This window comes from Leucoraja erinacea, chromosome 23 (genome assembly GCF_028641065.1).
Source record: "Leucoraja erinacea ecotype New England chromosome 23, Leri_hhj_1, whole genome shotgun sequence".
NCBI classification, from domain to species: domain Eukaryota; kingdom Metazoa; phylum Chordata; class Chondrichthyes; order Rajiformes; family Rajidae; genus Leucoraja; species Leucoraja erinaceus.
The window spans coordinates 23,564,519-23,581,276 of record NC_073399.1 but is presented as its reverse complement, the minus strand read 5'-3'; the positions used below and the strand labels follow the sequence as shown (position 1 = coordinate 23,581,276).

The following is a 16,758-nucleotide window of genomic DNA, read 5'->3' as shown; positions in this document are numbered from 1 at the left end:
ACGCAGCGTTTTGACGCCGTACAGAGCATCTTGACGCCGTACGCAGCGTCTTGACGCCGTACGCCTAGCGCGAACTTCTCACGGACTTCGGTCAAACTTCAAGTCAACTCGTACGGGATCACTCGACCTCCGCGCGGCCCCCGCTTCCGGTTTGGTCGCGCTTGCCGCATGCAGCTGCATGCTCGTGGGACAGGCCCTTTACTGTGGTTGATAAATCACTGAAATCAAATTGCTAACTCGGACACAAAGCTGAAGTGTTGTGTGAACCATAGATTCAAACTTGTCTTTTCCTCGCAGATGTGCTGCATTCACCATATTGATAAATAAATTTGTCCTTGGCCTTCAATAGCTAAATGTGTGGTAACGAAACAGATGCACATTGTACATGGCTCTTAGAACCTGTTTCCACTGAGGTGAAATGTATGTACTCTGTAAGTGTCTGGGGCTTGTGAAGTTCTCCTAATATTTGTCTTGCACTATACTCTATCCCCAAATGTTATATTCACAATTATTGAGTCATTCTGTTTCATCCAGGTATCCGTGGGGACCAGAAGCTTTTGCCAAAGCAAAGAAGGAACACAAGCCAATATTTCTGTCAGGTAAACCCAGTCTAGCTATTTTTTTCTTTTTCACATTTCCTCTCTGTTCTCGGTTTAGATTTAAGTTTTAAATGGCGTTTAATTTGGATAAATGTGAGGTGTTGACTAATGGTATGACAATCCAGGGTAGGAATTGTGCAATAAAAGGCAGAGGAGTGTTGTAGAACTGAGAGACCCAGGAGGGGTCCATGAAAATTGCAAACAGATAGACAAGATGGTGAAAGGCGTATGGCATATTGCCCTTACTGGTCAAGGTATTAGTGAGAGTTGAAACCACATGTTATAACTGTATAAGGCGTTGGTAAGGCCACCCACATGTGGAGTAATGTGTACAGTTCTGGTTGCCCTACTGGAGGAAGAATGTAATTAAACTGTAAATGGTGGGGAAGGGATTTACAAGGACTTTGAGCAAAAAAAAACTGCTGGAGAAACTTAGTGGGAACGGACAGATGACATTTCGGGTTGAGATCCTTCTTCAGACCAAAATGTCACGGTTTATTCCCTCCATAGATGCTGTCTGACCTGCTGAGTTCTTTTTTTAAACAGTTTTTTTTGCTAAAGATTCTAACACCTGCAGTTTCTTGTGTCTCCATTTTACATGAATGTTTACGGGGCTGGGGAGTTTAAATTATGAGGAGAGTTAGAAATGCTAGGTCTTTCTTTCCTGTGGCATTGGAGGCTGTGTGGTGGCCTTAGAGATGAATAAAATCATGAGAGCATAGATAAAGTGAATAGCTGCTGTCCTTTCCCCAGGTCTAGAGGGCTTTGGCTTAAGGTGAGAGAGGAAAGATTTAAAAGGGATCTGATGGGCAACTTTTTCAACAGAGGGGATTGATTGTTATATGGAATGAGCTGTCAGGGGAAGCGGTAGAGGTGGGAAGACACGTGGACAGGTACATAGACAGGAGAGATTTAGAGGGAATATTGATCAGACGCAGGCAAGTGGAAGTTGCTCGGTTAGGCAACTTGGTCGCCGTGGGCAGGTTTGGCCAAAGGGCCTGTTTCAGTACTGTGTGTTCTGTTCAATCTCAAGTGTTTTTTTTATTTCTACCTTTTTCCAGTTGGGTATTCCACATGCCACTGGTGCCATGTTATGGAACGAGAATCATTTGAAAATGAAGAGATTGGTAAAATAATGAACGAGAACTTTGTTTGCATCAAGGTTGATCGGGAAGAGCGGCCAGATGTTGACAAAGTTTACATGGCATTTGTGCAGGTGAGCTGACTGTTTGAAATTGCCTGCAATTCTCCCCTTTTCATTCAAGCTGGTTATGAAGGGCACAATCAACCAACCATGGGCAGATCCTTGTGATCTTCCTCTCTGGGATGATGTGGCTGATGAGGCCAATTTGGGAATGGCCAACTCTTCCACAGGTGGGATGGGTGATGGGATCGGGGGCCATTAGTTTGTGCGTTGGTGTTCCTCTGCAGTTTATGCCTGTGTTCACTCTCAATGTGCAACCTTGAGGTTCTCAATACCAACCCAAATGCACATGTCTACATTCCGCAGTCGTGGGCCAAGCATTCAGTGGGAATGTTGTACTTCTTTATAGAAGCTTTAAGAATGCCCTTGAACCTTCTCCTTCGTCTGCCTGGTAGCCTATTCCCATGAGAACTAGGTAGAAAATGACTGCCAAGAAATCTGGTGTTTGGCATGCAAACAATGTGGCCTGCCTAGTGCAGCCAACTGAGTGTAGCTAGGACATCAATGTTGGGGTTGTTGTGGAGACAGCATTGGTGGTATTTTCCTATGTCTTGAGAAGCCTTCTGTAGCTAGTCCAGATCTTAGTGGCATGTAAAAGGACAGAGATGATTGTTCCCCAGTAGATCAGGTATTTTGTGCCAGGTCTGACAGCTTGATCTTCAAACTCTGACTTTTTCAATTGAACACTGAACAAGACAGATCGTTCATAGCTGTGCTAATGCATAATCATGAGTTTGACCATCATTCCTCATCAATGAGAGAGGTGGGGGTAACTGAGACATGGGAAATGGTCCATGTTTTCAAGGGTCTTGCAGTGAATCTTTATCAGAGAGCAGTGTGATACAATGGGGAAGGTAAGACAAGGCATTTGTCTAAAGCCTACTGTATTGTAGAAGTTTATGGTGGTTGATCCCAGAAAATTGTTAATGCAAGTGATATGATGGGACATAATAAAAAAGGAACTGCAGAACCAAAGATAGACACAAACTGCTGGAGTAACTCAGCAGGTCAGGCAGCATCCCTAGAGAAAATGGATAGGTGAAGTTTTGGGTTGGGACACATCTTCAGATAGATAATATGATAGGACGGAGAGGCAGATTGCAACAGATGGAGCTATGTTTACTTTTTTGTTTTGCAGAATGAGATGTAACACACACTTCACACTTCTGAACCAAATTGAGTCCAAACTCCAAATAAATAAAAGTTGACAGATTGAGTGGCTCTGCCACCTCAGTGGTTCCATGTTCCAATTTAGACAAATGTTTCCTTTGAAAGACAACACCTTTGAGAGTGCAGCATAAGTGGATATATTTGCTGCTGATTGCAGAATATTCATGAACTCGTCAGCAAATGAAGTAGTACACGTCTGCCTGCAGCAAGACTAGACAACATATAGTCACAGGATGATAAGTGGCAAGGATCATTTACATCACAGAAGTGTCAGTCATTGACCAACTATCCTTGACCTTCATTGTCATACAGTCAGCATCTTGAGGCTTATCATTGACGAGACGTTCAACTGGACTAGATGCATAAATACTGTGAATGTAGCACCAGGTCAGACTGGGTATCTTGTGGTGACTGATGCAACCCCTAACACCTCAGAGCTTTCCAGCATCTACAAGGAATGTCAGAAGTGATGAAAATGTTTCTACTTGTCTGCACAAATGCAATTCCAATGACACCCATCAGGACAAAGCACCTTCCTGACTTATATAACCATATAAACATATAACAATTACAGCACGGAAACAGGCCATCTTGACCCTTCTAGTCCGTGCCGAACACGTATTCTCCCCTAGTCCCATAACCTGCGCTCAGACCATAACCCTCCATTCCTTTCCCGTCCATATAATTATCCAATTTATTTTTAAATGATAAAAACGAACCTGCCTCCACCACCTTCACTGGAAGCTCATTCCACATAGCCACCACTCTCTGAGTAAAGAAGTTCCCCCTCATGTTACCCCTAAACTTCTGTCCCTTAATTCTCAAGTCATGTCCCCTTGTTTGAATCTTCCCTCCTCTCAGTGGGAAAAGCTTATCCACGTCAACTCTGTCTATCCCTCTCATCATTTTAAAGACCTCTATCAAGTCCCCCCTTAACCTTCTGTGCTCCAAAGAATAAAGCCCTAACTTGTTCAACCATCTCTGTAGAATGTTGCTGAAATCCAGGCAACATTCTAGTAAATCTCCTCTGTACTCTCTCTAATTTGGTGACATCCGTCCTATAATTAGGCGACCAAAATTGTACACCATACTCCAGAATTGGCCTCACCAATACCTTGTACAATTTTAACATTACATCCCAACTTCTATATTCAATGCTCTGATTTATAAAGGCCAGCACACCAAAAGCTTTCTTTACCACCCTATCTACATGAAATTCCACTTTCAGGGAACTGTGCACAGTTATTCCCAGATCCCTCTGTTCACCTGCATTCTTCAATTCCCCACCATTTACCATGTACGTCCTATTTTGATTTGTCCTGCCAAGATGTAGCACCTCACACTTATCAGCATTAAACTCCATCTGCCATCTTTCAGCCCACTGTTCCAACTGGCATAAATCTCTCTGTAGACTTTGAAAATCTACTTCATTATCCACAACCCCACCTATCTTAGTATCATCTGCATACTTACTAATCCAATTTACCACACCATCATCCAGATCATTGATGTACATGACAAACAACAGTGGACCCAACACAGATCCCTGTGGCACCCCACTAGTCACTGGCCTCCAACCTGACAAACAACCATCCACCATTACTCTCTGGCATCTCCCATTCAGCCACTGTTGAATCCATCTTGCTACTCCACCATTAATACCCAACAATTGAACCTTCTTAACCAACCTTCCATGAGGAACCTTGTCAAAGGCCTTACTGAAGTCCATATATATAACATCCACTGTTTTACCCTCATCAATTTCCCGAGTAACCTCTTCAAAAAATTCAAGAAGATTAGTCAAACATGACCTTCCAGGCACAAATCCATGTTGACTATTCCTAATCAGACCCTGTTTATCCAAATGCTTATATATATTATCTCTAAGTATCTTTTCCATTAATTTGCCCACCACTGACGTCAAACTAACAGGTCTACAATTGCTAGGTTTACTCTTAGAGCCCTTTTTAAACAATGGAACAACATGCGCAGTACGCCAATCCTCCGGCACTATTCCCGTTTCTAATGACATTTGAAATATTTCTGTCATAGCCCCGGCTATTTCTACACTAACATCCCTCAATGTCCTAGGGAATATCCTGTCCGGACCTGGAGACTTATCAACTTTTATATTTCTCAAAAGTGTCAGTACTTCCTCTTCTTTGAATCTCATAGTTTCCATAGCTACTCTACTTGTTTTCCTTACCTCACATAATACAATATCCTTCTCCTTGGTGAATACCGAAGAAAAGAAATTGTTCAATATCTCCCCCATCTCTTTTGGCTGTGCAGATAGCTGTCCACTCTGACTCTCTAATGGACCAATTTTATCCCTCGTTATCCTTTTGCTATTAATATAGCTGTAGAAACCCTTTAGATTTACTTTCACCTTACTTGCCAAAGCAACCTCATATCTTCTTTTAGCTTTTCTAATTTATTTCTTAAGATTCTTTTTACATTCTTTATACTCCTCAAGCACCTCATTTACTCCATGCTGCCTATAATTATTGTAGATCTCTCTCTTTTTTCCGAACCGTGTCCAATTTCCCTTGAAAACCATGGCTCTTTCCAATTTTTACTATTTCCTTTCAACCGAACAGGGACATAAAGATTCTGTACTCTTAAAATTTTACCTTTAAATGTCCTCCATTTCTCTTCCACATCTTTCCCATAAAACAAACTGTCCCTATTTACTCCTTTTAAATCCTTTCGCATCTCCTCAAAGTTAGCCTTTCTCCAATCAAAAATCTCAACCCTAGGTCCAGTTCTGACCCTCTCCATAATTATATTGAAACTAATGGTATTGTGATCACTGGTCCCGAACTGTTCCCCAACGCATACCTCTGCCACCTGACCCGTCTCATTTCCTAACAGGAGGTCCAGCACCGCCCCTTCTCTAGTAAGTACTTCTATGTATTGCTGCAAAAAACTATCCTGCACACATTTTACAAACTCCAACCCATCCAGCCCATTTACAGAATGTGTTTCCCAGTCTATGTGTGGAAAATTGAAATCTCCCACAATCACTACCTTGTGCTTACTACTAATATCTGCAATCTCCTTACATATTTGCTCTTCCAATTCTCGCTCCCCATTTGGCGGTCTATAATACACCTCTATAAGTGTTGCTACCCCTTTCCCATTTCTCAGTTCCACCCAAATAGCCTCCCTAGACGAGCCCTCTAATCTATCCTGCCAAAGCACTGCTGTAATCTTGCCTGATAAGCAATGCAACACCTCCACCTCTTGCCCCTCCAATTCTATCACACCTGAAGCAACAAAATCCTGGAATATTTAGTTTCCAATCACAGCCAACCTGCAATCATGTTTCACTGATCGCCACAACATCATACTTCCAGGTGTCAATCCAGGCTCTAAGTTCATCCACCTTTCGTACAATGCTCCTAGCATTAAAATATACACATTTAGAAACCCACCCTCTCTTATTCTCTGTTTGTTGTCTTTTTCTTCTCTCTCCCCTACATTTTGGGTCAGAGTGCTACCATTCTCTGCCTCCTGCCTCACACACTGACTGCTAGCTTTCCCAATTCGAGTCCCTCCCCTCCCCTAGTTTAAAGTCTGCCCAGTAGCCTTTGCAAATCTCCCCGCTAGGATATTGGTCCCCCTCGAGTTCAAGTGCAACCCGTCCTTTCTGTACAGGTCGCACCTTCCCCAAAAGAGGTCCCAATGATCCAGAAACTTGAATCCATACCCACTGCATCAGTCCCTCATCCACGCATTTATTCTCCACCTCGCTCCATTCCTACTCTCACTGTCGCGTGGCACAGGCAGTAATCCTGAGATTGTTACCTTTGCAGTCCTTCTCCTTAACTCTCTACCTAACTCCCTAAATTCTTCTTTCAGGACCTCTTCTCTTTTTTTACCTATGTCGTTGGTACCTACATGTAGTACAACCTCAGGCTCCTCTCCCTCCCATTTCAGGATTTCTTGGACATGCTCAAACTACCATCCGGGTCTCCTGTCTACGTCCACAGAATCGCCTATCCGACCCCCTGACTATAGAGTCCCCTATTACAATTGCCCTCCTCTTCTTTTCCTTACCCTTCTGAGCAACAGGACTGGTCTTTGTGCCAGAGGTCCGGCCACTGTCGCTGCCTCCAGGTAGGCTGTCTCCCCCACTCTTACTCAAACATGAGTACTTATTTTCAAGGTGTACAGCCACCGGGGTACTCACCAGGCCCTGCCTCTGCCCATTGCCCTTCCTAACTGTGACCCAGTTTTCTGTCTCCCGTGGTCTTGGAGTGACCACCTCCCTGTAAATTCCTTTATATGACCTCCTCGCTCTCCCTGAGCAGACAGAGGTCATCGAGTGGCTGCTCCAGGTTCATAACACGGTCCCTTAGGAGACCCATCTCGACACACCTGGCGTAGATATGGACGTCTAGAGGGCAGTCAGACTCCATGACCTCCCACATCTGACATCCAGAACAGTAAACTGCTCTGGCCCTCATTCTCCCCCTTATCTGAATACAATAAAGCCTTACCCGGGATACAAGCCAATCAGCTGCTTCCTCTGGTCCTCTTCCACCAATCAGAGGCTTCCACCAGACTCCTTCTCTGGAAGTGAGATGGAACGTTGCAGATTTGGGTAACTCCTCCTCGCACCAACTGCTCCCCGGGCCACTGTGACTCTACTGTTTTTAAGAAATCTTAGAACTACCTGCACTCTGGGAATAACTGCACTCGAAGGACAATGGACGGTTTTAAGTCTGACACAACGATGGCATTCATACCCGAGAATCAAAGATCATAGATTCTAAGCCCACTTCAGAGGCTGGAGTTCAAAATCTAGGTTGATGCTTCATTTATGACTAGGAAAATTCTGCAATGTTATGGGCCGCTGCCTCTTGATTGAGAAGTTTAAACTGACTTGTGTGCTCTATTATGTGGATGTAAACAATGCCATTGCACTAGAAAGGAGCTATCTCCTGTGTCTGACCAAGTTGGATCAATCAGATTATAAGATGTGGCAGCTTCAGAACCTTCTGTCCATAGAGCTAGATATATCTTTGCATATTGAGAGAATCAAGAAAAATGTGATTGGACAGGAAAGTGATACAGACGTAAATGGTCAGTCACCAGGGCCAAATTACCTCCACCACCTTCTGTATCTAGTGTTCTTTATCTCTCTAAAACTAAAACTAGATATTGCTGTGTGTAAATTGGTTGTTACATTTCCTTCATGGCGACGGTGGCTGCATTTCAAAATACTTAACTGTTGTAAAGTGCTTTCGGACATGCAGAAATCATCTATTGCCTTATTAGTATCTCTGTGCCTTTTAAAGTCTCTTCCCTGTGTTGTTTTGGCCGTTTTAACGAGTTGTGGAAAATAAAATCTTCCACAGGGGCTTTAACAGTGGTTCTTATCCGTTTTGATTGCAGGCAACAACTGGAGGTGGAGGATGGCCAATGAGTGTGTGGTTGACCCCTGACCTTAAGCCCTTTGCCGGAGGGACCTACTTTGCCCCTGAAGATGGTTCACACCAACCAGGCTTCAAGACTGTGTTGAAGAACTTGGCTGACCAGGTTTGCTATCCTTTGGTGTTAAAAGATGCTGTGAGGTTGTCTCCTAATGTTTGAATGCTTGGACATGCCTATCTTAGTTGAAATAAAAGTCTTATGGTTTGTAAAGCAGATGGAATTAAGTTTACAGATCACCCATGATGTAATTGAATGGAGGAGCAATTCCAAGAAGATGAAAGGGTTATGTTCCTTTGTTCCGAGCCCCTGACAAAGGTTAGATACAACATTCTGAAGATTTGCTTTCTTTGTTTTAAATGTATAAGGACATTTTATTTGACTTTCCATTGGTAGATTTATTCATCTTGGATGGAATTCATTAGACTTTTTCTTAACTCATCAATTACATTTATGGGGCGGCATGGTGGCACAGTGGTAGATTTACTGCCTTACACCGCCACAGACCCGGGTTCGATCCTGACTATACAGAGTTTGTCTGTACGGAGTTTGTACATACTGCCCGTTTTTTCCCAGGGAAATCCGGTTTCCCCCACACTCCAAATGCGTAGGCTAATTGTCTTGGTATAATTGTAAAATTGCCCCTAATATGTGTAGGATAGTGTTAGTGTATGGGGATCGCTGGTCATCGAAGACTTGATGGGCCGAAGGACCTGTTTCGGGGCTGTATCCCTAAAATAAACTAAACTGTTTTGGGAGGGGATGTGATTGAGCCATTTTCTTTAACTGTTGGTGATGATACTTCCATGGTGCTAATCGGTAGAGAGCCATGGTATTCTCATCCCACATCAACGAAGGAAGATGATTCATTTTCAAGTACAACGTGTTCTGCAGAAGGAGCAGACCTGATAAAGCAGCTGAATTTAAGGGGAGTATGAAACAGGTGCCATTTGAGAAACTAATCATCACCATCTATTGCATTCTAAATGAAAAAATCTGTTTAATTAGGCTGGTTAGCGCCTTGTCTCGCATTGCCAGACATGGGTTCAATCCTGATGTTGGGTGCTGTCTGTGTGGTTGCACATTTTCCCTTTGAAGTATTGTCCGGGTGCTCTGGTTTGTAGACTTGGTGAGCTGAAGGGCCTGTTTCCATCTCTAACTCATTGAATGTTTATTAGCAGAGTCAGCTTTAGGTTATTGTTCCCACTGTATATGAGTATATATTTAATCCTCAGATGAAGTACTTCTAAAGCAATTGGAAATAATTAGTTATTTTATATTTCCATGTTTGTTCACCTGTCAAATGTTTGTTTCAGTGGAAAAGGGACCGGAATGGAATTATTGAACGCAGCAACAAGATACTGACAGCTCTGCAGAAAGGTGTGGCAATGAGCTCTGGCAGGGAGGGAGTGCCACCATCTTGTCCCCAAGTGATGGAAACATGTTTCCAACAATTGACTAATTCTTATGACGATGAATACGGAGGATTCCGTGAGTCACCAAAATTTCCATCACCAGGTGAGAAATATAAGCATGCCTCAAGATGCAAATATTGTTTGGCCAGACACAAATATGGCTTGCATTTATACTGCTCCTTTAAAGCAGTAAAAGGTGCTTTGATTTCATTATAAGCTAGTGAGATAATGGGAAGCACGGATGGTGCAAATGAAGGAGAGAAAGCAAAGGAAGGTTTATATGAGGGATATTCTTTTAGGAACGTGTATTTGAAAGGGAGTGATGAAGGAGTATGTGCATAGAAGAAACACCAAGTGCAAGGTAAATGGAACATAGTGCAATGGAAATATGTGTAGACAGAGGTTTCCATGGGAATGGAGTAGAGTCTGGTACATCACTCATCTGGTTAAACGTCATAATGCTAGGATATAGTTGATTGATGGTTCATAACTTTATAACATTTGTTCTCTGAACAGTAAACTTCAATTTCCTGTTTCGTTTATGGGCTTTGAACAAGACCTCTGCAAAAGGAGCTCGAGCACTGGAGATGGCTCTACACACGCTGAAAATGATGGCTCATGGAGGAATTCATGATCATATTGGGCAGGTAGATCCCCCCGAGACTCGTGAAAAATACTTTTCTGGATGAGTTAGAGCTGGAAACAGAAATTACTTATTTAGGCTAAATATGAAATATCATATTAATCATTCTGTGGTGGTACAATTATTGCAATTTAATTTACCAGGATAAATGGAAGCGTTGTGGTCGTCTGCACATACTGTCGATCAGTCTTTAAAGTCCACCTAAACCTTGAAAAGGGCAGAATTTTTGGTTACAACGTTTCAACGTCATTCAGAGTTCACTGAGATTTTGGCAGAGTTCATGCTGTGGAGAATTCTACCAAGTATGAAACTGACACACTTCTTCCCCCTTTTCACAACCTCCACATAATTCAAGCTGGGATCAAGAAAGCTTGAAGGCCTGATTTTTGGATATATCAGAGTGTGTGACAGATCTCTGAATCTCAAAACTCTAAATGTGCTTCACTAAAGTTGGTTCAAATTAAAAGTTGACAATCCACCAAGTGTAATATTGGGACATTGAACAAAGATACTGACAGGCAAACTGGCAGATTATCTGGAAAAAAACTGATGGGAGACAGTGAAGCTGAGGAAGGATATGTTGGTGCAGTTGTGGGTGATTAATGTTGAGGCTTGTAAGCCACAAGACTATGATGAGATTTGAAAAAGGACGGGAATTTTACAACAATCAGTGGTGAACCCGGAGCTGCTGTAAATCATTGACCACAAGGATGTTGGATGATCAAGAAATTATGCGATTTGGAATGGGGGCAGCCAGGCTTTGCTTGGGCTCACTTTTGGAAAATGAGAAGCCAGCTCGGACTGCATTATAATAGCATCTCAGGGTAGCCAAAGGATGGAGATGGTTATCAGCAGGAGATGAGAAAAGTCTGGGGTGGAGTTGTGCAATGTTATGGAGGTAATGCTATGGTTAAGGATTGGGTATGGAAACTCGTTTTGATAGTTATAACGCTCTAGCAATGAACTTTAGGCATTTGCTATAGAGAGGAATGGAGTCGGGTGCTGGGGAGTGGAATGGCTTTGGTCTTCCCAATATATAGCTACAGGGAATTTTTGCTCTATTTCTGGATGTTAGACAAACAGTGCGACAAAGCAGTGGAGAAATCAAAGGAGGTGCTGTCAATGTGAAAAGCATGGGAATTGGAATGAAATTTCTGTAAGGATATTGTCCAGCCACTACTCTAATTAGAGCTGGAAGAGGAAGCATAAATAGACAGAAAGGAAGTCAGCCGATCAGAGGCATGAGAATTTCAGAGTTTGGTGAACATGAAGCCAGTCAGGACATCAAGATCAGTGGTGGCAGGCCGGACTGAGCCTGCTGTTGCTGACAGTTGCATCATTCCGAGGAAGGTCCATCTAGGACTTTAATGGAAGTGGGAGAAGTGCTGAGTGACTAAAGTTGGCTTATCTCTTGCTTCTCTGGGTGGATGGACTTCACATGGAGATGTGAAATTCACATGGAGAGATGAAGTTTGCAGACGACACAACAGTGATTGGGCTGATCACCAACGGTGATGAAACAAAATACAGAGCGGAGGTGCAGAACCTGGCAGACTGGTGCGCATGTAACAACTTGTCGCTAAACACCTCCAAGACCAAGGAGCTGATTATTGACTTCAGGATGTCCCATAATGGAGAATACGTGCCAATCTCCATTTACGGGGAAAGTGTGGAGAGAGTGTCCAGCTTTCTGGGCACTCACATTTCAGAGGACCTCACATGGTCCACCAACACCGCTGCGCTGGTCAAGAAGGCACAGCAATGACTGTTCTTCCTGAGGACATTAAAAAAGACTGGTCTGCCCCAACAGCTGCTGACAACCTTCTACCGCTGCACCACAGAGAGCATATTAACGTATGGCATCTCTGTGTGGTATCTCAGCTGCATGGAGGCAGAGAGGAGAGCTCTTCAGCGCGTCGTCCACAGAGCGCAGAGTATTATTGGGACACAACTACCAACCTTGGAGGTCATCTACCACACACGGTGCCTCAGGAAGGCCGTCAGCATCCATAAAGACTCCTCACACCCTTGTAATAGACTGTTCGAACTACTTCCCTCCGGCAGACGTTACAAGGCCTTCTACGTCCGAACCTCCAGATTCAGAAACAGCTTCATTCCCAGAGCTATAGCGGCTCTGAACCGGCCCTGCTGAGTGCCCCCCATCCATCCCTCCCTCAGATGGTCACGTCGCACAGTTTTTTTTAAAAAAACAAATTTTTTTGGACATCGGTTGAAAGGCGCATACCAAATCTCGTTGCACTGATGTGCAATGACAAAAAAATATATTATTATTATTATTATTATTATTATTATTATATTATTATTATTATTATAGAAACATAGAAACATAGAAATTAGGTGCAGGAGTAGGCCATTCGGCCCTTTGAGCCTGCACCGCCATTCAATATGATCATGGCTGATCATCCAACTCAGTATCCCGTACCTGCCTTCTCTCCATACCCCCTGATCCCCTTAGCCAGAAGGGCCACATCTAACTCCCTCTTAAATATAGCCAATGAACTGGCCTCAACTACCCTCTGTGGCAGAGAGTTCCAGAGATTCACCACTCTCTGTGTGAAAAAAGTTCTTCTCATCTCGGTTTTAAAGGACTTCCCCCTTATCCTTAAGCTGTGACCCCTTGTCCTGGACTTCCCCAACATCGGGAACAATCTTCCTGCATCTAGCCTGTCCAACCCCTTAAGAATTTTGTAAGTTTCTATAAGATCCCCTCTCAATCTCCTAAATTCTAGAGAGTATAAACCAAGTCTATCCAGTCTTTCTTCATAAGACAGTCCTGACATCCCAGGAATCAGTCTGGTGAACCTTCTCTGCACTCCCTCTATGGCAATATTGTCCTTCCTCAGATTTGGAGACCAAAACTGTACGCAATACTCCAGGTGTGGTCTCACCAAGACCCTGTACAACTGCAGTAGAACCTCCCTACTCCTATACTCAAATCCTTTTGCAATGAAAGCTAACATACCATTCGCTTTCTTTACTGCCTGCTACACCTGCATGCCTACCTTGAATGACTGGTGTACCATGACACCCAGGTCTTGCTGCATCTCCCCCTTTCCCAATCGGCCACCATTTAGATAATAGTCTGCTTTCCCGTTTTTTGCCACCAAAATGGATAACCTCACATTTATCCACATTATACTGCATCTGCCAAACATTTGCCCACTCACCCAGCCTATCCAAGTCACCTTGCAGTCTCCTAGCATCCTCCTCACAGCTAACACTGCCCCCCAGCTTAGTGTCATCCGCAAACTTGGAGATATTGCCTTCAATTCCCTCATCCAGATCATTAATATATATTGTAAATAGCTGGGGTCCCAGCACTGAGCCTTGCGGTACCCCACTAGTCACTGCCTGCCATTGTGAAAAGGACCCGTTTACTCCTACTCTTTGCTTCCTGTTTGCCAGTCAGTTCTCTATCCACATCAATGCTGAACCCCCAATGCCGTGTGCTTTAAGTTTGTATACTAATCTCTTATGTGAGACCTTGTCGAAAGCCTTCTGGAAGTCCAGATACACCACATCCACTGGTTCTCCCCTATCCACGCTGCTAGTTACATCCTCGAAAAATTCTATAAGATTCGTCAGACATGATTTACCTTTCGTAAATCCATGCTGACTTTGTCCAATGATTTCACCACTTTCCAAATGTGCTGCTATCCCATCTTTAATAACTGACTCTAGCAGTTTCCCCACTACCGATGTTAGACTAACTGGTCTGTAATTCCCCGTTTTCTCTCTCCCTCCCTTCTTAAAAAGTGGGGTTACGTTTGCTACCCGCCAATCCTCAGGAACTACTCCAGAATCTAAAAAGTTTTGAAAAATTATTACTAATGCATCCACTATTTCTGGAGCTAGTTCCTTAAGTACTCTGGGATGTGCTGGATTCCCCTGCTATTACACCAAAATATTCACCCAAAGGCCAGATCTGTACAACAATTCCATTAACTTGAATAGGGAATCTAGGAGGCATAGATGAGATGGGTAATTAAATTCATTTAATTAAGTTCAAATCACTTATTTATTTCTGTACTAACTTTATTTTAATGTGTTTAATTATTTGTCAGTGCTTTAATGTGCTTTAAATTTTTAATTTCTTTCAAATGAATGGGCTTTTTAATGAAATCGATGTTAATAGTTTTTCAATGTCTGTGAACCTCTGAGTTACTTAAGAATGGTTACAAAGCGGTGACAGAAGGCGAGGCCCCATCTCCAGTCTTGTCAAAGACTGTTAGGGCATTCCGAGGTAAGAGTTAAGCAACACATCCCACAGCTGTGGGCGAGTGAGGGTTGTGAGCAGAGAGTCCAAGATGCAAAATGTAATTTAACTCAAACTTCAAAAATCCTTCCACCCCTCCAGCCTCTGCTCCACAACATTATCTATATCCCTGAACTGATCCTGAGTCTACAGAACATTGGAAAATTATCACCAATGCATCCATGATTTCTAGAACCACTTCCTTAAGTACCCTGGGATGCAGACCATCAGGCCCTGGGGATCAGCTTTCAGTCCCATCAATCTACCCAACACCATTTCCTGCCTAATGTGGATTTCCTTCAGTTCCTCCGTCACCCCAGATCCTCTGGCCACGAGTATATCAGGAAGATTGTTTGTGTCCTCCTTAGTGAAGACGGATCCAAAGTACCTGTTCAACTCATCTGCCATTTCCTTGTTCCCCATAATAAATTCACATTTTTCAGTCTTCAAGGGTCCAACTTTGGTCTTAACTAATTTTTTCCTCTTTACATACCTAAAGAAGCCTTTACTATCCTCCTTTATATTCTTGGCTAGCTTACATTCGTACCTCATCTTTTCTCCCCGATTGACTTTTCAGTTCTCTTCTGTGCTCTTTAAACATTACCCAATCCTCTTGCTTCCCGCTCATCTTTTCTACGTTGTACTTCTCTTTTATTTTTATACCATCCCTAACTGCCCTTGTCAGTCATTGTCGCCCCTTACTCCCCTAGGAATCTTTCTTCCTCTTTGGAATGAACTGATCTTGCACCTTCGGTACTATTCCCAGAAATACCTGCCATTGTTGTTTCACTGTCATCCTGGCTAGGGTATTTTTCCAGTCATCTTTGGCCAGCTCTTCCCTCATGGCTCCATAGTCCCCTTTATTCAACTGTAACACCCACGCCTCCAATTTACCTTTCTCCCTCTCCAATTGTAGATTAAACGTGACCACATTTTGGTCACTACCTCCTAATGCCTCCTTAACCTCAAGTTCCTTTATCAAATCCTGTTCATTACATAACACTAAATCCAGAATTGCCTTCTCACAGGTAGGCTCCAATACAAGCTGCTCTAAGAATCCATCACGGAGGCACACCACAAACTCCCTTTCTTGGGGTCCAGTCCCAACCTGATTTTCCCAGTCTACCTGCATGTTGAAATCTCCCACAACAACCGTAGCATTACCTTTACTACATGCCAATTTTAACTCCTGATTGCAATCATATATCTAGGCTACTGTTTGGGGGCCTGTAGATGTCCCATTAGGGTCTTTTCACCCTTACAATTCCTTAGTTCTATCCATACTGACTCCACATCATCTGTTTCAATGTCACTCCTTGCAAAGGACTGAATTTCATTCCTCACCAATAGAGCTACCCCACCCCCTCTGCCCACATGTCTGTTTTTTCGATAGGAGGTATATGCTTTAATATTCAGTTCCCGGCCCTGGACTTCTTGCACCCATGTCACTGTAATTCCCACAACATCATACTTGCCAATTTCTAACTGAGCCTCAAGTTCGTCCACTTTATTTTGCGCATTCATATACAACACTTTGACCACTGTATTCACCTCCCCTCTATCACCGCTTGCAATTGGCCCTGACCTTACTCTCTTATCCCTTCTCGAACTTTCCTTCCCATTAATTCGAGAGTCTTTCGTAACTTTTCCTGTACTCACTTCCCCTTCAACTCTATCTTTACACTCCTAATTTGTGAAATCCTTCTCCCCACTATTTAGTTTAAACCCACACGTGTAGCCCTAGCAAACCTGCCTGCCAGAACGTCAGTTCCCCTCCAGTTAAGGTGTAACCCGTCCCTTTTGTACAGGTCACCCCTACCCCAGAAGTGATCCCAGTGGTCTGTAAATTTAAATCCTTGCTCCCTGCACCAGGCCCTCAGCCACACATTCAGATCCTCTATCTCTCTGTTCCTGTCCTCACTAGCACGTAGTACTTGAAGCAATCCAGAGATATCCACCCTAGAAGTCCTGCTTTTCAATCTTCTTCCTAACTCTCTGAACTCGCTTTGCAG

At 43.3% G+C, this 16,758-nt stretch overlaps 1 protein-coding gene across 1 annotated transcript in view; it reads left to right on the top strand.

The window, feature by feature from the left end:
• Positions 1 to 16,758, top strand: part of spata20 (spermatogenesis associated 20) — a 338,661-nt gene that overhangs the window by 22,905 nt on the left and 298,998 nt on the right. Inside the window, exons 3-7 of the mRNA XM_055654097.1 lie at positions 535 to 599; positions 1,661 to 1,815; positions 8,377 to 8,520; positions 9,729 to 9,930; positions 10,344 to 10,474. Coding sequence (XP_055510072.1) covers positions 535 to 599; positions 1,661 to 1,815; positions 8,377 to 8,520; positions 9,729 to 9,930; positions 10,344 to 10,474 — 697 coding nt within the window. The remainder of the gene's footprint in view (positions 1 to 534; positions 600 to 1,660; positions 1,816 to 8,376; positions 8,521 to 9,728; positions 9,931 to 10,343; positions 10,475 to 16,758) is intronic.